Consider the following 21,368-nt stretch of genomic DNA (forward strand, 5'->3'; position numbering starts at 1 on the left):
CGGTGCTGCTGCCGGCGCCCCCGAAAGCACAGCCTCGGGGGGGCGGGCCGGGCAGGGCGGGGCCCACACGACACCCCGCAGCGTGTAAAACACCCCCAAAATTTTGCCTCCCCCACCTTTCCGAGGTGACACCGCGGCGGCTCCGGCTCCTCAGGGAGAAAACGTTCCGCTCCGGGCTCTGGCCGCCGCTCCTGCGGCCCGGTTCCCGGTCGCGATCGGGTCTCCACGTTTTCCGGCCGCGCCGCGCCCGCTTTTCCTCCCCGCTGGGGAAGGCGCTCCCGGTCCTTCCTGCTCCTGGATCCACCTTCCGGGTTTTGTCTGGCTTCCGCGCCACTCCGCTCCAGCTGCCGGGCGAGTTCCGGCTCCGGACTGCGGCGTCCGAACGGTGCCGAGCGGGGCCGAACGGTGCCGAGCGGGGCCGAGCCGACCCGAGCAGGGCCGAGCCGAGCCGAGCATAGCCGAGAGGTGACGAGCGTAGCCGAGCGGTGTCGAGCGGCCCCGAGCTCCCGGCCGGCCCCGCCCCGCCCTGCCCCGCCCCGCCCCGCCAGGCGGACACCGGCGCGGCCTGCGCGGCGCGGCGCGGCCCACAGGCGCGGGCGGCATGGCGGCCCCGGCGGCCGGCCCCTAGCTGCCGGCGGAGCAGAGGAGCGGCCAAGCGGGCTCCATGGAGGAGACTTAGGGCCACCGGGGACGGGAGCGGAGCCGGGTGAGTGCGGGCCCGGCCTGGCCCCGCGGCGCTCCGGCCACCCCGCCCCCCCCCCCCCCCCCCCCGCCCGCTGTGACCGTTGGGCCCGGGTCCCCAGCGGCTGTTGTGGCACCGGTTACCACTCGGGGGCCGTTGGGGCCTTCCCCCGCGGCCGTTTGTGCCGGGACCCTCTCGGGCCCCCTCCGCCGGTTGAGCCCCCTCCCGTGGCGGGGCGCCGCCACCGTGGCCCGGGTTCGCCCCGGGACCATCGGGCCGCGGGGTGTGTGCCCCCCGGCCCACACCCCCCCGTGGTTGTCGGGTACCGCGTCCCCCCTGCGACGGCGGGGTCACCTTCTCCGCGGCCGTGGGACCCGGAGGCACCCACAGGGCGGCTGGGGCTGGGGTCCATCCTCCCCACTATGATGGGGGGGCTCACCGTATATGTGGGGTACGGATTCCCCCGGGAGGGGGTTTAGGGGCTCGGCCCCCAGCGCGTCCCATCGCCAGGGTGCATGGGGTGGTGTCACGGAGCCCCCACAGCTGCGGGGTGTGTGGGGGGGAATCCTCCCTATGTGGGGTCACCGCAGGGCATGTTTTGGGCTGAGGGTCAGGGCTGGGACACACACACGCACACGATATGTCCGGGCCGTGGACCTGGAGTGGTAACTGGACACGGAGGTGCAGTTCCCGAGGGGGTGGCTGCGTCCCTGTGGGGGAGCGGGTTGTGTGTGTCCCTCAAACCTCTCATCCCCGCACAGATCGGGTGCGGGGGAGTAGAGATGCCCCGGGAGGGCAGGTTCCTCTCGGACACTGCACCCCAGACCTTTTGGGGTGCTGGGGGGAGTTGGGGGTACAGCCCTTCGTGGGGGGTTTTGGGCCCAAATCACGTAAGAATAAATTTTCCCAAAGGCATTTAGCAAGCACGAGTTGACTGTGTGCACTCGGAGAGGGGCAAACAGTGAGAACGGAGCTCCTCTGGCGGGGGGCTGGGTGCCAGCCCCCCTCAGCTGCACTTCAGAGAGGGCCTGTGGGGCCCCTGGGTGATGGTGACCCGGTACTGCAGGTGAGCCGGTACCGCAGGACGAGCGGCTGTCCTTCGAGCCCCTCACGTTGCCATTTTGAGGGCCAGTGCGGTGGGGCCGATCCTGGGACAGGGATGTGGGTGGGTGACACGGCAAGTGACAACGTGGCTGTGCCGGCAGTGAGGTGTCCTGTAAAGGCTGTGGGTTTCTGCGGGTGAAACGGGGGGCTGAGGACGGCTGCTTCTGCCGTGAAGCTCTCCTGTCGTCTGTTGTGTGCACAGGGAAGGTCACAGGTTCAGGTCTGGTCTGTGAGGCTTGGCTCCCCTCCATCTCCCAGCAGCCCTCTAATTTTTTTTTCCCTTTCTTTCCTTCTTCCCCCCCCCCCCCCCCCCCCCCTCCCTTCTGGGAAGGCCCTTTCCATTGCAGGAGGTGTCAGACACACATGTTTTTCATGGCACACACCAAAGAGCTCGCATGCCTTTTTTTTTTTTTTTTTTTTTCCTTCTCCAGAAGAATTAAGGATGCAGGCATTGGGGCTGGCTTTCGGGCTCAGGCGTGCGCAGGGACGGTGCGGGTGCTTGCAGCCTTCCTTGCCTGGACATCCTCAGGAAAACCTATTTCCACGCTTTGTGCGATGACTCTGGCATTGGATTATGCTGCACATTTCTAGCTCTTTGTTGGCAGTATGCGGCCGCACACACAGAGCACTCAAAAAATCCAGTCAGCTTATTTATTGATTAGCTCTTGACCAGAAATAATTTATAATTTATTATTTTGAAGCCATTTCGCTCTCGAAACAAAAATCTTTGCCCTTTTATGCCCTCATTCATCCAGCAGTGTTTTCTCCTCTCCCTGTGTCCCTGCAGGGTAGAGCTCACTGGAAAAGGGAGTCATGCGCAGCACCAGGTGCGTGGCCGTCTCGGTGGCGCAAAAGGACAGGGATTTAATGTTTCACCTAAACTGGCCTCGCGTTCAGGACAGGGGCTGCGAGCCAGTTAGAGCCACCAGAGGAAATTGATTATCAAGCAAGTTCTGATGATAGGTAATTGAGTATGTCCGGGAGGCCTTTTTTTTTTTTTTTTTTTTAGGTTTCCAGCAGAGGGTCTGTTTTGTGAGTTGCTATTAGGCTGCTCGTTAGCGAGAGGGGCTGGTGTGTGCCCATAGACGCATATAGGTGTCTCTTAATACATACATGTGCTACCCTGTTGCACAAAGTGTTGGGTTTTTCTGAGGGTGGGAGAAGCTGCTGCGAACAAGGGACGTTTGTCCGTCTGTAGCCCTGTGCTGTGGGCTGAGATGGCAACTGCAGATAATGTCTCTCCCTCGCTGCAGCTGCAAGGTTGCAAAGTCCCCTCGTGCTCGCTGTGCCTGACTTGTCGGATGTCGATGGGCATGGCATCTGCTTCTGTTGCCTCTAAAGCTTTTTCCCTTTAAATTGTAAGGCTAGCTGAAAGCGTGCCTTTTTCGGCAAGAAAGGGTTCGCAAAGTCAAAAGGCAGTTGTGTTGGAGCTACCTAACAGCTTCTGTGTCTTTATTATGTATGAACAAGAAGGAAGGACTAGAGTTCGCTCCATCTCGTTTATTCTCTTTGAGAGTGGGACCGTGTTGAATTGAAATTTGCTTCCAGATTATATTTACAGTATCTGTTTAATTTTAATTGCATAAATTAAAGAAAACCAGAAGCTGCCTTGTCTTTCTAGCGCTTCCACGCAGGCATCCCTACCAAACCAAAGTTGATGTCTGTGAGTCATGTCTGCCATGGCAGAGGTTGGAGACCCATGGCTGGTATCCCAGGGCTCAGCCACAATAGAAAGGCAGTCAGGGACCAGAGTTGCATGTTGTGCCCAACACTGTGATTTACTTGGTATTTCCTGGGAGTACGCTGCCTAAAAAAGGGATCTTCCTCTGCTTGCTCATGGAGGGAAGGAGAAGAGCTGGGCTGTGCTGTGTTGCTCTCGACCTTGGACGGGCTGGGAGTGGGGATGCACCTCGCTGCTGTCCCACTGTGCCCCATGCGGCAGGGCTCTGATTTGGATTAGGGCCTCTGGGCGCTGATGCAACACTAGTCCCAGATGTAATGCAGTAAGCCTCTTTGTCCCCTTTATCCAGAGCATTATGTAAATAAGATGGTATTTATGGTCCCAGGTATGTTGTTCTGGGGATGTGTGACAGCCTGTGTGTGCAGCTATGCCCTTTGAGTGTTGACGCTGTTGCTTCTGGCGGGCTTCTCCGGCTGGAGGCAGGGACCTGCTGGGGACAGGCAGCGAGAGGGCAGATGCTTGTGGGGAGCATGTCACGTGCCAGCTTTGTACTGAAAGGAGGTGAGGCCGCAGGTGACCTTGCTGGGGCTGGTGACAGTTTAACTGTGCTTGGTTGCTTGTACACAGCGAACACGGCAAGCAGATCAGCTTTGCGTAGTCTGCAGGAGATGGGGTGCTTTCCCAATGAGTTCAAGGTGAGGTCTGTGTTTATCTTTGCAGGCTTGCTGCAGAATATAGACTGATGTTTGCCCAGCCTCAGGGCCGTGAGAGCTGTGGGTCCATTCCCAAACTTGCCCCATATTTCCTTGCGGCTGATGGTGGTTTGTGGAGAGATTTTTACGAGAAGCAGCAAAGTCCCTGAAGCACTTGGAGATGGCATGGGCTGTCTGCAGTTCTCCTGCGACACCTCTTCTGATGCTTCATGAACCATGGGTCAAGCGTGCCTGGACCCTCTGTGTGTGAGGAGAGCTGGTCCCTTCCCCATGGAGCTTGCCCACTTATTTGGGAAAGTCATAGTTTGGATGCTTGTGCTACAGTGGTAGTGGCTGGAGGGAGGACAATGCTGTTGCGTGGGGGTACCTGACTTCCACAGGGTTTTGGGGATGTAGGGGTATGTTGAGGAGCTCATCTGGGCGTGAAGGGTCTTTTATAAGATCAAAGAGAGGTAGGTGAGCTTGCTCGGGGCTCACTGGTGGCCATGTGTAGCTACTGAACTGGAGCTTTGGCAACCCTGGCAGCAGCTGGTCTGTTCCGCATCCCCGTGCCAGGTTGGTGCAGGTGGGGAAGGGATGCTGTTGTTTTTGGAGAAGGGAAGAAAAAAAGGTCCCACCAGGATGTGGCTTCTTTTGCTGTGCAGTTGCATTGAAAATGCACTTTCCTGCTGTTGAGGATCAGTGCCTTGGTGTGATGCAATTTCAGAGGAAAGAGTAAGGTTTTGCGCTGATGGTCCCACGGTAAAGAAAATAGGTGATGGCTGCCTGCCTGGGGAACTTGCTCTGTGGCTGCAGTTACTTATGCAATTTCTTTTCTTTGAATTTATATCGTTTCTTCAAAGGAAATACCTATTTCACTTCTGGGTTTTGGTGAAAAGCCAGTTTTCAAGATGAAACCAAGAAGTTGTTTTGCTTTTGCAGCTCAGTGTCCTTCATGTGCACAAAAGTTACTGATGTAGCTGCTTAAGTGTCAACTCAGGTATTGTATGTGGTGGGAGTTGTGTAGAGAGGGAGTATAAAAGGATGCGAGTGCATTTTTGTGGATGCGCAAAGATAATTTCAGGAGAATCTTGATATTTTGTATTTAAACATCAAATGCTCAACTTCCATAACTCATTTCCTTGTTTATGGAGTAAGAAAATAAATGAAAAGGGAAGATAATAGTGTCCTGTTATGCGGCTCCTTCCCCAGGCGTGTTGTGTACACAGAAAGGTTTTGCGGCATTGGATTTTCCGAGCTGTTCCTGGGCCCCCTCGGCCACTCCTCTGAGGGCTGGAAGGATGACATCTTTGTACCGTGCTATATCACACGCAACATCTCGTTTCTTTGAGTGGCTACGCTGATTTATTGATAACAAAACAAAGCAGTTTGAGAATGATTTTAATAAATTTGCTGAACCTCTTTGTGGTTTTGATTAATAGACCATTTCTGGCTTGAGCCAAGTCCAAAGATTTGGCTCGGAGTTATCCCAGTGCTTCTCCAATGGGAGAAATGGTGGCTCTGAAGGAGTCTGCTTTGCAGATTTTAAAGGAGTGAAAATGAGGTGTGTAATGACTTCCCTAACATTAACTGCCATGAATTCAGTTGAAGAGGTAGAGTCTTGCTAATCTCCATGAGAATTACTGCTCCTTCCCCAAAGACTTAGTAGCTGATGCCATGATGAAGTTTTTTGTCCTGAAGAGCTCCTGTTTATTTTTTTGGGGGTTCGCATCTAATCCGTACCTTCCCTCTGTACCTATCACCACAAGTATTTAAAAGTGCACTATGATTACCAGAATAAGCCAAGTACAATTTGATGCACAGTTCTTGCTGCTTTTTATTTTAGTCCTTTACATGCTGGCTAATTCACAAAATTCAGCAATTTGCAATGGGTCATTAGCATGAATTAGCAACTTTCTGATCTATACCATAGCTTTGCAAGATGTGCTTTATTAATCTGTTAAATACACCTATTTATTAACCCTCCCAAGAAGGGAGTTCTTTGTATGGTACTCACTGTGCTCACATTTGTTTGTCTGTGTACGCCTGCATTCCTTCTTTACTTTGCAGTATGGATGTTTTTTCCCAAAGCGTTCCCAGGCTGGTGACTTGACAGCAAGAGAGATTACAGCCATACGTATGGTCCTCTGCTGCAAATGAAGCCTTAGCTTGTGTAGCCAAGGTGCCCTAATTGGTTATTGAATGAAGGGAATTAAAGGCATTAATAAGTGAAGTGGTTAGGAGCAGAGGAGAGAAGTTCGTCCTCTTCTGAAGCCTGCAAAACAGCCAAGGCTGCCTGTGTGCTCTTCTAAAAGAAAAAATAAAGCCCTGAGGCTCTCCCTTCTCTGGGAGCGAGCAAGCGAGTGTCTGCCTGTCCTCTCCAAATCATGCTGCTGCGTACCCTTCTCCTGTCGAGGTGGGGCTGTGGCTGGGAGCCGCTACTCAACAGCATCATTCAGCTGAGATTGCTCTGGCAGTCTTCCTTTGGATGGAGAAGACAGAAATGAGGTGTTGACTTTCGGCATGGAGCCCTCCCTGCTCTGCCAATTCAGCCAGTGGTTTCCTTTGCCTGCTGTACTTCTGTGGAGGGTGATCCTCATTGGAAACACTTGGTGGTGTCCCAGCTTGGGACTAGGACTGCCATGGGGTTAGGGGACAGCAGGGGTACCAGGGTGGCTGGGAGCGAGGCGAGGGGCCTTGCTGCCTCCAAAGCCCATAGGGAAGGGTACAAATGGCTGGTGCAGAGGCGCTCGGGCTACTGCCAAAACTGTGTGCGCCTTTCTGCAACCCTGCTGATGGTGCTGGGTGAGCAGGGGGAAAAGGGTGAGTCCCTTTTTTCTGGTGCTTACTCCAGCAGTTATTTATGCCCATTGGTTGTCTTTGGTCTTTGTCAGCTCTTTTTTCTTCTCATCTCCATGACTGATGCTTTGGGGATCTTTCCTGGTCACATCCATCTTGCTGTTTCCTCTTGCTGCTGACTTTCTTGGGCTGCTGGCAGTCTTTTAGCCTGCATGGAGCTTTATCTGAAATTTGAAAGCCTTTCTGGTTATTTTTTCATGCTCTCTACCCCCTTCTAGGTTGTGTATGAGGACAGGCCACTGATTCAGATATCTTTAAGCCTCTTGTAAATCAGTTTGCTTCTTCGTTGAGGTTAGCAAGGCAGTAACCAGACAGGTTTTAAATTCACACGGCTGGTCTACTTTCCTGGTGCACACCAGCTCTCTGCTTGAGGGACAATCAACCCCCAGGTTTGTCCCTCTGGGAGGCATTGCGACTCAGAGCTTGGTGCCAGACAGGCTTCCTCAGATGTCCTGTTTTGAGTGTTTAATGTTATTTTTTGAATAAGGCAGCAGCGGCATGGCTGTCTGGGTTCAATCAGAATGGGCTTTGTGGTGGTGGGAGAGCACTGGGGCCATGTCTGGTGCTGCTGGCAGCGCCTCCACTGAGCCATAGCACGCCGGCTTGTGCGCTAGACTCACAAGCTTAGACTCATCTGAAGTGCTTCTGAGTTAATTCTGGCCAGTTATTGCTCATGGGGTTGCTTTTTGCTTTTGCCGCTATGTAGCTGCCAATGGTCCATGTGTCAGCCTTCAACAGCCAAACCCTGTGGTGATGCCTTTCTGCTCTTACAGCACTGACTGTGCCTGCCAGGCACCCACTGGGTGCTGCGTGCCAGTAATGCCATGACATCTGCAGTCACACAGGGTGGCATGTAGGGATTGTGGGGCGAGCAGGGGATACTGGCTTTGGGTGAAGGTGGGGCTGTAATTCTATTTATTGTTAAACCATTGCGAGCAGGTCTGGGCACAGCGATTATGCAGCGATGTCTTCCAGGATGCAGACACACCACTGAGGGGTAAATCCCTGTTCAGCACCCTTAATTCAGAATAGATCTGAGAGCTGAACTTGCAGGAAGGAAGGTGGCTCTGTTGTTTTACCCACTGAATGCTTCTCCCATGCATCTGGGTTTTTCAATTCCTCTTTACCAGTACAACTGAATGTTAAGAGTGCTGGGCACCAGTTTATGTTTATGGATGTGGATCTGAGTGATGGGGTTGCTGAGAAAGCTCTTGGCCATTTTCAACTGTCAGAGGTTTTGAATTCTGTGAGGTCCTGCTTGCTGGAAGAAGCCTAGCCTGGCATTTTTGGGCAAGCAGGCTATGGCCAGCCAGCATTCAGAGGAAGATCCAAGCCTGAACCTTGCTGCTACCTGCTCATCTCTGCATCAGAGGCTTGGGAAGGGGATGTGCCTCACACAGGACGGTGCCATGAGAGTCATAACAAAGTGCTGTTATGGTTCTTGTCTGCCCTAGTTGTGCTTGATGCTCCTCTAGTCCATGCTGCTACTTTATCCCACCACTGTGACCCTCCCTGCAAACCTAGCTCCTGCCCAGCAGGACATCTGTCAGCTCTCCAAGGGAGGGCCATGCATGCAGACAAGCCACTGGACTTAAAGGGCGGCTATGAAGGACAGAGCCTCTCTTCACAAGGAGCTGCATGGAGAAGTCAAGGGGCAATGGATACAAGTTGCACCGGGAAAGGTTTAATCTCAACATAAGAAAGAAGTTTTTTACAGTGAGAACAATTATTCACTGGAACAACCTACTCAGGGATGTGGTAGAATTCACATCGCTGGAGGTTTTCAAGATGTGAATGGACAGAGTAGTAAATGATGTTATCTGTGCTCCCTTTCCCATGAAAGGTTGGCCCAGGTAACCTTCTGAGTTCCCTTCCAACCTGGACTGCTCTACAGTTCTGTGACTTGAGTCGTGTTGACACATATGTTCCGGCTTCTGTGTAAAGATGGTGCTTGCTTGGCTTCCTACTGGAGAAGTGACTCCAGCAGTATGATTCAGCAGAGGGCAAGTGGGAGTACAGAGAAGATGATGTTTGCCTGTTGTCCTTCATAGGAACAAAATGAAGTGACATTTGGTGCCTTTGTGTGGATCTGTAGATATGGATGTGCCTTCTGCTTGAGTTGAGGGCCTTGAGTGACGTTTCTCACACCGTTAGTTTTCTTGAAATATGATGCTCTGGACTTCACTGTGTGTTGGTGGAGGAAATCTGAGTTGCATTTTATTCAGTACAGAGGTAGGTAGGTTGAAAGAAATGCCAGGATTAAGAGACATAAAAATTAAATAACTGTAAATCTGAAGATCTGCTGGCTCTTGAAGCACAAACAAATGAAAAATGAGGACTTTGGTGATGACACTTCCAAGAGTGAAGGGAGGATTAGAGAGGAACTTGTTCCACTTTTCTCCATTTCGCAAAGGTGAAGGGAAGGCCTGAAACGTTTCCTCTTTTTGTTTTTCCCCCTTATTGTGTACCTCACATATTGGTGATGTCGCTGCTGGTTGTGTTTGGCTTGTTGGGAGTTGAGGGAAATGAGGGGGTCTGCCAAGGGTGGATTTGCTATCGAGCCATGTTCAAGAATGTTGGGTTTTTCAGCCCTAGATCGAGGTTTCTCCTCAATGCCTGTTTGGCATCGAGATTAAAGAGGTGTCAATAAGAAGCAAACGCTGAATTTTAGCTAATCTGGTGAAGTGTTTTCTTCAAGCACAGCCAGGTGGAGATCTGGCACCCCATGTCCTTATCTTGTATCTGCAGTTTTGCTGGAATTACTTGTGTGCTATAGTTCTGCTGAATGTTGCTGTAAAGGTTGTGTGTTAAGGTTGTGAGCGGATGGGGGTGGACGTGAGGTTGAATTTTTATCTGAGCTGCATCTTTGGGCTGATGATGAATGTGATGTTGAGACTTGAGTGTGTATTTGGTAGCAGGTGCATGTTGTAACTGATAAATCTCCTGAGATTTGCTCCAGATAGAGCGATTGCCTGGCCACCCTTACACTGAAGAGGTCTTTGCTAACCTCTCCCATTTTCCTCCATCTCCAGCCTCTTCCAGTGACCTCGTCTGCCCTGCTTTTGTAATGCATGGACTCAAATATTTCAGGCTTTTCTCAAGAATGCCAACAAATGACTCATGACTTGAGCGCTGTCCTGTGTCAGGTTCATCTCCAGTGTCAAGGCTCAGCCTACGGAAACTTGGAGTCCTGGCATAAGTTTCTCAACATCTCTCCGGGTGCTCTGGTTGCAGTGCATGCTGGAAGATGTAGTCTTGGTGGGGTGCACCTCCATATTAAAAAAAGAAGGGTGGCTCCATTTTATTCAAATTGGATTCAGCCTTCTCCCTCCTGGCAGCTTGCTGGCACTGTCCCGCATGGCCCCGAGAGCCACCAAAGTTCTCTCAGCGCCTTGTGTGAGCGAGGAGGTGGAAGCACAGCTCCTCCGTTCAAAATCTAGCTTAATTCCACATTGAACAGCTTGTTTTGAAGCCCTGTGCTTTAGAGTGTTTTGCAACAGCTCGGACTCCCGCTGGGCGAAAGCGATTGTGGGATCCTGCCCCTGTTGGGTGGCAGTTCTGGAGGGTGTCATGGTAAATCTCCTTTGTCTGCTATGGCTTGACTGATGTATGGGGGAGAGCAAACCCTCCTCCCCTGCGTGATTTCTTGAGCTGAAAGCAGCAAGTGAGTGAGGAAGCTCCTTTGTGCAGATTTCTCCGTCTCCTCTTGTGCGTGCCAGCTGGCTCATGTTCAACATTTCTCTTTTTTTCTCTTTTTTTTTTTTCCTCCCCCATCTCTAGAGAGAGGGGGCGGGGAGAGAGGGGAACATCTTAAAAAGAAATCCGCAGAAAAGACATGGGAGTTACTTAACAAAAATCCAACCCAAACAAGCCCAGCTGGGGGATTACAAACGTGGTGGTAGGAGCTGAGCAGGGAGTGAGTGCGGCAGCTCAGGAAAGGCAGGCATGTTCCACCCCACCCCCCCCACACCCCCCCCCGAGTTTCTTTAGTCGTAAAAGGAAACAAAAAGGGATCTTGTGCAGAGGCAGCGTATAGGGAGAACTGCCGGCTGGCCGCCAGTGGCGGGAGGAAGGGCTTCGGCATTGCAGCCCCTCATGCGGCTGCCTTGGTGGAATGGGGCCGGGTTCTTGGCAAGTGGTGGGGGCCAGCATCTCTTCCATGGATGCTCTCCCCTGGATGCCAGTGCTGTCTTTGCCTCTGCCTGGGAGGGAGCAGGGGGGTCTGTTTGCTATCCAGGGTCATTCCCAGCCAGGGCAACCATCTCGCTGAAACCCTCTGCTCCCTCCCTGCCTTGTGCCCTGCTGGAGGAAATGCCGTGTCCTGGAGATTCCGCCCCCCCCCCCCCCCCCCCCCGTCTTTGCCACTCCTTCTTGCGGGCATTCCTGAAAGTTAATCAGGGTGAAAATTGCAGTCGGTCATGTCTGGAAGCCACCAGAGGCTGATCTTGGAGCGCTGCAGGCTGGAGCACATGGGTATGAGACAGTCCCCCTATGTGTGGGCTGGTTGTTGCCAGGAGAAAAGCTTTCTCCTGCATCTCGCCGCCCTTGGGTGTTCAATCCTTCCCCACCTTGGTTTCTTGGCCTCCAGTAACTGGTAGAGAAAGCTGGAGTGGCGCGGTCTCGGAGGGTTTGCTGCCGAGCATCCTGCACATGTTCAGCACAAAGAGCCAGGGGCGCATGCGGTTTCCTTGCTCCCTTTTTGAAGACAAGCAATTCTGTTTGAATAGCTTTCTCTAGGTGTGTTTGCAGCTCTGAAAGTGAACTTTCAGGTTTGTCTCTTGGTTGGCTCCATCCCAGCCCATGGATGCGGATTGTAGAGGTCTCGGCACCTAATGGAGCTGAATTATTCATGTCTGGTGCTGTGTGTGCATGGCATTCCCAAGCAGAAAGCTGTCTCCTTGTAGGATCTGCGCTCCAGGACTGCTCTTAAAATGCTTTGTTGGCAGGTCTCCAGGCCAACAAGTGAGCACATGCTTTTCATGTTGCACAAGGATCAATCCCCCGCGATGGCAGGAGGTAAGGGGAAGGACACGTTTATAGCTGAATCAATCTCCTCAGTCTGTTTTCTGAGATGCTGTGATTTGTTATCCAAACACAACCCACCCCCACCCCCACTTCCCCCCCAGCAGGAGAGCAGGGAGGGTCTGGATAGCACCCAGTGCTTCTCCAGCTTGGGCAAACCAGGCAGTGGGAGAGGGACCCCTTCTCTGTACCATAGGCTGCGGTAGCCAGGGGTTCCCATCTGCCCCAAATAGTGACGGCATAGCAGATCGGGGGTCTTGCCTGGGAGAGGGACCTGAAACACTCCTCTGGCTGCAGAGGTTGAGCCTGCGAGGTTGGCTCTTTGGAGAAGAGAAGTGGGGGAACTGGATGGGAATTTTGGTGAGGGGGTGTTCGAACTGCGGGAAATGCTTTTAGAGCCACGTGCAGTGGATAGTGGATGGCTTGCAGGAGTTGCTCCCCAGATCATGTATTGGGGTCCCAGCCTTCAGCCCTGGTCTGGAAAGATCCCTGCCCAGGTTCCTCTTCCCGCAGTGGCATGTCTCAAGCTCCCTGCCCTGCTCTCGGCTTGACGCGCCTTTCTTCCGCTCTTGCAAATCCAGCCTGTTCTTGTCTGTCCTGTTTGCGATTCCCTTCCCTCTGCATTAACATTGCTCGTGCTCCCTCGATGCTCCCTCTGTAGGGTGAATGTTTTTCTCCTCTTGTTTTCTAACCCTTTGATTGTTCCTGGCTCCCTAATCGCTGGGGACCCAGCAGACTTCTGGTCTCCTTCTTCCTTTTGTTGTGATAGGAACTGGTGAACGCTGCTTGTGTTTGCATAGTTTCAGACCAAAGTCCTGCTCACCTGCTGTCCTTATTTCATATATATGAATAATATTTGTGTATATGTGTGTGTGCATATATATATGTACACATGCAGGTAAGCTGTGTGAGCTCCCTGGTGCGAGCTGAGAGCCACCCGAGCCAACATCATGGAGGTGTTGCATGGAGTGGGTGATGCTTTGCCTGTTGCAGTACAACCCTATGGATTGTCCATCACCTAACTGTGACTGCAAGGCCAAATCCTGGACCATGTCTCCTGATCTGAGCTGGCCGTGACCCTTTGTATGCTCCAACCTTGAGTAGGCAGCCCTTGGAGTTGGAGACTGAGCCTCATCCTCTCCTGGTAGCTCATGTGTTGCCGAGCCCTGTCTGGCAGGCTTATGGCTGGACCCTGTGCTTCAACTTTGGGCTGGGAGGGGGCTGTTACTGGCTAAAAATCTGGTTCATCCGCCTTGTTACCGGCTTTGCCCACCCAGACAAAGGAATCGCTGCGGATCCGCAGCACAAAGGGAGCTGGCTGTGGCAACATGTGCTGGCCAGGGAGGTCTGTGCTGTGCAGAGATGAGATGGTCGCTGCTGATCACCAGCCTCATCGGTGGTTTGGAGAGAAACTCCAGAGGGGCAGGTTGGCGAGGTTGGGCTGGATGCCCCAGTTCGGGGCTGGGGAGTGGGTGCTGGGGCAGGAGGAGGAGGCAAGAGAAACATGCGGTGCGGCTTTGGGAAGCCGTTAGTGACTCTGGTGCAGAAAATGATCTCCTGATTCCGCACTTTCTCTGCTGCTGAAATGAGAGGTCAGTGCTTTTCATTTCCAGCTTGCATGCTAGCCTCTGGCTCCTGGGGTTAAAAATATCCGTAATGACCTGTCAGAGAGTGGATTATTAGCTGTACAGAGCTGAGGATGCTGTGGGGAGCAGATGGAAAATGGTCTGGCTACGGCAGCCTGTCTGATGAAAGAATCCCTGGCATTTTTACAGTGTTTGCATCTCTGGAAATGCACCATGAAGCTGCTTTCCAGGCTCCTGCCTGCTGGGGTTTGAAGAAATTTGTGCATGTGGGATTTTTTTCTTCTTTTGTTTTTCCCTCCCCATCTCATTTCTCTTTGTCACCTGTTTTTGAAGTGTTGCTTGTAAATAGTACCAGGAGCCGGCAGGCCTGGAGCTCAGCAGGGAAGGGGAGGACAGTGCTGCTGGAGAGGAGCTTCATCCAAATGGGTGGCCAAGGATTTCTTAAGAGATCTGGAGAATGGGCAGCTGGGGCTGAGTAGCTGGCCGGGTGGCTGCTGGGAAGAAGCTGTTTCATGTGTTAATGATGTCTTGTCAGTGTAATTGCCAGGAGCTAATCTCAGTGAGCAACTCCGGTGCTTTTACGGTTTCTGCGTGGGTGTCTTTTTTGTTTTCCTCCTGCTGCTGCCGCTGCCTCCGAGGACAGGGCAGTGTACAATGCATCTGAGAGCAGGGAGGGCGAGGGGCTGGGAAGCTGGGAGGAGAAATTTTGGGCTAGCTGGGGTTGGCCATGGTGTGGGCAGGTATGGCTGGTCCCTCTCTTCCCAGTTAAGGCCAGGTACCCATGCAACTGTGCCTCAATTTCCAATCCTTCAGAGCCTGCTACATGGTTCATCGTGCTGGAGGTGATGGCAGTTTAATCTCATAAAGCCAGGTGCCGTGTTGCGCTGCCTGGAGGTGCGGGATGGAAAGCCAGTGCTTCCCACTGCTGTTTGGCCTTCAGCGACCGCTCTGACGCATCCCAAGTGTCACGGGCATGCTGAAGCTCAGGATTTATTTACCACCAAGGTACTTGACTTCCCTGGCAAGTGGCTCTTGTCCCTCACAGCGAGGCTGGCGTGGAGCGGAGCCCTCCCCCCAGGTGGCATCAGCAGGAGAGGAATCAATCCTCCCTCCCAGGGGCAGCACTCGATAATTCAGAGGGAAATGGTGAACGGGGAAATGTGTGAGTAATGTCATGTTGGAGCTGAGAGCCGTGACCTGCCAGGGCCGGTATTGATCGAGGGACTGGTGCCAGATGGCTGCTACTGTGGGGACAGCCGAGGAGCAGCCTCCAGCCCTAAGGGGGTGGCAGGAGGATGCTGCCTTGCATTGTGTGATGGGGGATTTGGGAGGTTGGGGGCTTTCATCCTGCCCAGGACTACTTCTGCCTGTCCATGTGGCTGCCGATGAAGGCAGATCTGCCTGCCTGGGTCTTTTCGTGTGTAACCCTCTTCTCTTTGCTCTCCCTTCCAGCAGCGATGCCGTCACCTGGGCAGACCCCGAGTGCTGGAAGCCCTCCGAGGACGTAGGTGACCCCCAGGGCGTGGAGGCAGGGAAGAGCCTTGAACTGTGAGGGGCCGTTAACTCTAAGATGTCCTTGAGCAGCGGAGCTTCCGGAGGGAAAGGAATTGATGCGAACCCCGTTGAGACGTACGACAGTGGGGATGAGTGGGACATTGGTGTAGGGAATCTCATCATTGACCTGGATGCTGATTTGGAGAAGGATCAGCAGAAATTGGAAATGTCGGGCTCCAAAGAGGTGGGGCTCCCAGCACCCAATGCGGTGGCAACCCTACCGGATAACATCAAGTTTGTGAGCCCAGTGCCGGGCCCACAGGGCAAGGAGGGCAAATCCAAGTCAAAAAGGAGCAAGAGTGGCAAGGACAGTGGTAAGCCAACCCCAGGGACCTCCTTGTTCACTCCCAGCGAGGGAGCTGGTGGCAAGAAGGAGGCTCAAGGACGCTCTGGGGACGGTGCGAACTCGGGTGGCTTGGTGCCTGCTGTCACCCCAAAGGGCTCAGAGAAATCAGCCAAGGCGTCTCGCAGTGTGGCCGGCTCCAAGAAGGAGAAGGAGGGCGGCTCATCCAAAAGCAAGAAGGAAAGGAGTGAGGGTGCTGGGGCTGTGGCAGAGAAGGAGCCCAGCATGCTGCAGCCTCTGGCCCTGGCAGTCAGGGTGGGACAGTATGATGGGGGCCAGGGGACAGAGCCAGCTGCTGCCGAGCAGCTTGGGAGTATAGCTATTGACACAGGAGCTGCACTCAATCCGTTGGGAGTTAAGTCGGAGCTGGAAGATGGGGAAAATGAGTGCCGGCAGCCGAAAAAAGTGAAGTCGGAGAAGGTAAGAAAGGTGTTGGGGTGTGGGTGGAGGCGGCATTGCTGCTCGGCTCTGGCAGTTGCTCCTGTGCCGGGACATGCTGCTGCGGGTGACAAGGGAGCGGGAGCTTACAGCAGGACCATGTGTCTTGTACTGTTGGGGGCCAGCACTGATGTGCGGCTGGTGCCTCCTGGTTGTGGTGTGAAGATGGTTTGGCTGTGTGATGTGCCAGGGTTTGGACATAGCAATGGGAGGGCACTGGTCGAGCTGTGCCTGGCTTCTGGAGATTGTGCACCAGCAAATTGCTTGCAGTCACTGCATGTCAGGGTACCATCCTTCTGTACCCTTGGGGATTTGGTTTCTTTGGTGCTGTGGCTGTGCCGAGCAGGTTCAAGCCTCTCCAACTCCTGTTACTCTTGGGAGGAGCCTGGGCTGGCAGTGAAGGTGATGTCCCAGTCCTGTGCCTGCTCCAGCTCCCAAGAGGACAGGGCAGTGTCTGTTGGCTCCCATACTCTGCTTCCCAGTGGCTTCACCTTGTGTGTCAAAGCTCCCTGCAGCTCCCGGAGGAATTAATTTCTTTCTGATTGCATCATTTGCAGGGAAGGGGACCTTAATGTGTTAGTAAATGTGGGATCTGCATGGGTGTGCGGGCAAGCACAGGGTGCAGGGTTGACAGGAGTTACCGCCTCATTTTTTGGTCTGCTGTTGCTACGTGGGCTTTGTCCCTCTTGTGATGATCAGCCTCGGGCCAATGGGTGGCTGTGTGTGATTTTTTTTTTTTACGTGTTGCTCCTCTGCTGACATACAGTGGCAATGCTGAGCTGGCAAAGCTGCTCTTCCAGGTCACCGGGGCGTGAATAGTCTGTCTGTCTGTCTGAGCTGGCGTTTGGCTCTGGGTGGCTGCGCAGCTGTTTTTGGATATGGCCGCTGGAGCGGCAGCTCGGTTAGCTTGTTTCGTAGTATATTGCAGCGGCTAATGGGATTTCTGTGGGCAGATGGGGGAAGACTTTGAATACATGTAGTTCTTTGCGCTTGGAGGAGCCAGTTCTCTGCACTGGCTGCATGCATGGTCTTGTCAGTCCATGCCTATGAAGCCACACGTTTGCCATGCATGGGGTGAGCATCATGAGCATGTGTGTTCGGGGTGGCTCAGCCCTATTCCCATCAACACATGCTGGGGTATCAGGAGAGAGTCTGGGGGGGTGTTGAGGTGTGCATTGCCATGTTTATAGCCAGTGGCTCCCTGGGAGGATTTCTGCTTTAGTGTGGGGATCACGGTACTGGGAAGGGAAGGGTATGGAGCACACAGTGGATTTGGGAGAGTTGCTGAGACCAGGGAGATGTTGGGGAGAATTTTTTTTTCATTCGCAAAAAGATAGAGCATATACAGGGAGAAGAGTGGTAGGGATGGCTGGCCGTGGGATGGCTCTGGCAGAACAGCTGCTAAGTAAGTTGGTGCTTCCTCCACTCAAGAGGAAGACTCCTGGGGCAGGTGACTGAAGGCTGTAAAATGGAGTGGTGTGGAGACAACATGTTGTTTTCTTGTCCTTTCTGGCAGCAGAACCAGAGTGCGTGAAACCAGGAAGAGAAGCAGGTGCTCTCTTGCATGATGGACTTGAACGCTGCTGCAAAAAGCTGCAGATGTGGGAAGTTCACCAATGCTCTGGGGCACCTGCATGGGTTTGTGGAAGAGGAACCCATTGAGGGGGGGGTGTACAAGGCAATTTCTTTTGGCTGGGGAAAATCCCAAAGAGGGCTGGAGCTTGGGAAGCGGTTTGGGAAATATGTCAACATGCTTGGCTGTTATGTTCCTTCATAGCCATCTGCTGCTGGCCGCTGTCAAAGCCAGCATGGGAGCTGGCTGGACTTTTGGTCGTACCTTGCATGGCTTTTCCTGTGTTGTTACTATTAAAGATTTATTTCTTTTACTGATGTAGCTGCAGAAACCCTCTGCAGGTAGGAATGCCAAAGCAAGGTGGGGATTATGAAGGCAGAGACCAAACATCATGGATGTCAACAGGCTTGAGGAGGAGGCCCATGTAAACCTCCTGAAGTTCAACAAGGCCAAGTGCAAGGTCTTGCACCTTGGTCACAGCAATCCCCGCTATCAGTCCAGGCTGGAGGGGAATGGGTTGAGAGCAGCCCTGTGGAGGAGGATGTGGGGATGCTGGTGGGTGACAAATTGGATGTGAACTGGCAATGTGCGCTTGCAGCCCAGAAAGCCAGTCACATCCTGGGCTGCATCCAAAGCAGCATATCTGGCAGGTGGAGGGAGGTGATGCTCCCCCTCTTCTCTGTTCTCGTGAGACCCCACCTAGTTTATAGGGGGCTTCTAAGAAAGATGGCGAGAGACTTCTTACCAGGGTTGACAGTGACAGGACAAGGGGTAGCAGTTTTAAACTGAAAGATGGTAAGTTTGGATTAGATATAAGGAAGAAATGTTTTATGATGAGACACCAGAAGAGGTCATCCAGAGAAACTGGATGCCTGGTGACTGTAAGTGTCCATGGTCAGGTTGGGACGGGGCTTTGAGCAACCTGATCTAGTGAAAGATGTCCCTGCCTGTGGCAGGGGGGTTGGACTAGGTGATCTCTGAAGGTCCCTGAAGACTAAAACGATTCTATCATCTCCGTACAGATACCCACTGAGGATGGTTCTGCCATTTTACTTGTCCAGATTCAGGTACATCCAGATTGATGGAGGCTCAGCCTAGAGGGTTGAGCCCTGTTCTGAGAAGTAGTTTAAGGTCTGGATCTGTAGGAAAACATGTTGTGTTTGTATTCAGGAGGAAACATCAGCTGTGTTTCATCAGCCTCCTAGGGACAGGTAGATGGCCTCCTTTGGGTTGGGAAGGCAGTGGGTGAGGAGAAGGAAGGTGTTGGCATGGCAAAGGGTAGGAAAGCAGTTTTGTTCCTTGAGGAAGAGCCTGAGAGCAGGCTGATGGCTGCAGCAGGGTGGAGGACAGAGGGGATGAGATGGAGGTGAGCGGTGGTGTTGGGCTCTTCCTGTCTCTTGAAAGCTGCAGAGATGCCCCAAAAATGGCATGTGGAGTCCAAAGGACAAGTGAAGAGTGGAGGTGCATTCTGGCTGTGGGATGGCAGCTCCTCTGGGGAATGCATGGGGGGGACAAAGGTGACAGGTTCCTGCAGGCCTGGGGACAAGCCCTGCCTGAGAAGTGAGAAACTTGCTCAGACCGAAACAGGAACAGCCACAATGTGACGCAGACCAACCTTTGGCCTTCGGCAGCTTGTCCTCTGCTTAACCCTGTGCTGCTCCCACTTCCGTTTTGGGCAGGGAGGCTGGTCTCCATCTGGGGATGAAGAGAGACCATCTCTCCCTCCATCAGCTTCAGCCTGGGGAGGTGACCTCCCCATAGGTACATGCATGCTGAGCAGTCAGCCTCTAGCCAGGAGGTTTTGTTTTATCTCCTTGGCTGGATTGAAAAGCACTTCAGTAGTGAGTATTTTTCCTTGAAGAGGTGCTTTGGTAGCACAGTCAGCTCACCATTTGCCCCTCTTCCTGCTTTTGTGCTATTTAAATATCTCACTCTAGGGTTTTGTAGCCCTCCAGTCCTTGCTGGGCTAGAGGAGAGCTTTGCTTTGGGGTTTTTCAGACACCCTTTCATGTCAGCAGGAGCTTGAGCTGGCACAGTGTCTACAGGTGAGATCACCTTTTCTCCCTGTCTGACATCGCAGCGGCGGAGCCTGTGGACATGGCCCATGGGCTCAATGGGACCTGTTTTGCTGGTGTGAACCCATGGCTCCTCTCATCGCTGCTTCCCAGGGTGAAGCCTCAGGAACTGAATATTCCAAATGCCCTTTCTCTAGGTGCATATCTTGGCTGTATCCAGCCTCCTGTCTTGTTACGTACCCTCCTCAAACCTGATGTCATTGGTGTGTCGGTATATGCAAGCAATAACTTAGCCAAGGATGGGGCTGATAGTGGTGAAAACTGTTGACAATAACCCTGCTAAGACCTTCCAGGGTCTCTTGGGTGGGCTGAGCACCTAGCACAGGTATGCCTTGGGCTGTGGTTCGGTGCCGGGGCGGTTCCTTGCACCAGCCCAGGCAGCTGGAGCCCCAGAAAGATATCTTTCATGGGGGTGGGAGTGGGAGCTTAACTCTTCTTGCAGCAGCAACAGAAGTGAACCTGTACTGATGTACCCACGTCCAGATCATGTGGCCCAGCAACTGGGTCTGTCCCCGACTTGGTGGACGGCAAGCCATGGATCACTGGGGGTGGCTGGAGCTGAGCTGGGGTTTGGTTTGGGGGGATGCCAATGTCTGGGAGGGAACGGCTGCTCTCGGTGAGCAGCCATGCTCAGCAAAATGGCCGTGCATGGAGGAGCAGTGCCAGCCCGGCTTGGGAAGCCTGTTTTTGCCGCCTCCCCTGCTGGCTGCTTTCATGTGGCCGAGCTGGCCCCGGGGTCTGTTTGCTGGGATGGCAGGCACTTTCTTTTGCTGGCTCTTCACTCTGGCTCTCTGCCTGTGCCATTGCCCCTGGCAGCCTGCTCCTCAGTGCACTGGGGCGGGCTGGCCCGGCCAGGGGATGTTAAGCATTAAACAAAAGAGCCTCCCAGCTCTTGGCTGCCGCTTGGGCTTTGTTTTGATTGAGAGGTTGTTCAGCAGGAGGAGGGCGTGTTTTTTTTCTTTTTTTTTTTTTTTTTCTTCCCCTCCTGACGAGGGTCCAGATGTGACGCTGCTGCAAACAAGGGAAAGGCAAACAGAAGCTGCTGGAGACTTAGCTCTTCTGAAAAGCCTCTCTGGGTCACATGCGCTGCTGTTTTGGGCAGCCAGGAGACTGGATTTGGTTATGTCCCTCTGTGGAAGAGGGGGCAGAAGCCACTGGTGCACTTTTAGCCCTAAATTTTCTCCCCCAAACATAGAGTGGTTATGCCTTGCATGCCTTCAAGCAGAGATCCCCTGCTATGGGTGGCGTAATAGTGAGGGAATGTTGTAAGCTGGGGGACACCATGGAGGATGGGCCCATATAGTTTGTGTGAAATTACATTTCTGGTTCTGTGGGAGGACAGTGTGGCATTGGAGGTGGTGCTTGAGCAGTGGCTGGGAGGTCAGACAGTGGTGGAGGAAGTGGGGTGGCTATGCTACGCCGGTGGCAGCTGCCAAAAAAGAAATAGTCCCCAAAAATACATCCCTGGGCTCTCCCTACTGCTGCTGTCTTGTCTGGCAGTTTGCAATGTGGCTTTGGTGTCATCTGTGTAGACCTTCTTCCCCTAAACCCTTAGAGGTAGACCTGCATGGTGTCTTCAGTGCTGTTCCTACAGTTGTAATGGTCTCAGCCTGGCTGGGGGATTAATTCCTTAACTGGAATCAAAACACAGTTGCCTTCTTTTTTAAAGCCATTTTTGGTGGGAGGGATGAGGTTTAGTGGTGGATGGAGGGTCAAGTATTGGGGGGAAGAGGTGCTCAGATGACACCAGCTTGAAGAG

The 21,368-nt window shown here is 53.2% G+C and overlaps 1 protein-coding gene across 3 annotated transcripts in view; it reads left to right on the forward strand.

The window, feature by feature from the left end:
* The first annotated feature begins 513 nt into the window (after window positions 1-513).
* The window catches only part of ZNF609 (zinc finger protein 609), a 72,859-nt gene continuing 52,004 nt past the window's right edge, over window positions 514-21,368 (forward strand). Inside the window, exons 1-2 of one of the 3 annotated variants that reach the window (XM_064456933.1) lie at window positions 514-706; window positions 15,082-15,943. In XM_064456933.1, coding sequence (XP_064313003.1) covers window positions 15,197-15,943 — 747 coding nt within the window. In that variant the 5' untranslated portion in view covers window positions 514-706; window positions 15,082-15,196. Of the gene's footprint in view, window positions 707-15,078; window positions 15,944-21,368 lie in introns of all 3 variants that reach the window. The other 2 variants (XM_064456935.1, XM_064456932.1) reach the window with 2 other exon arrangements.

The sequence above is a fragment of the Phalacrocorax carbo genome, chromosome 7 (genome assembly GCF_963921805.1).
Source record: "Phalacrocorax carbo chromosome 7, bPhaCar2.1, whole genome shotgun sequence".
Taxonomy (NCBI): domain Eukaryota; kingdom Metazoa; phylum Chordata; class Aves; order Suliformes; family Phalacrocoracidae; genus Phalacrocorax; species Phalacrocorax carbo.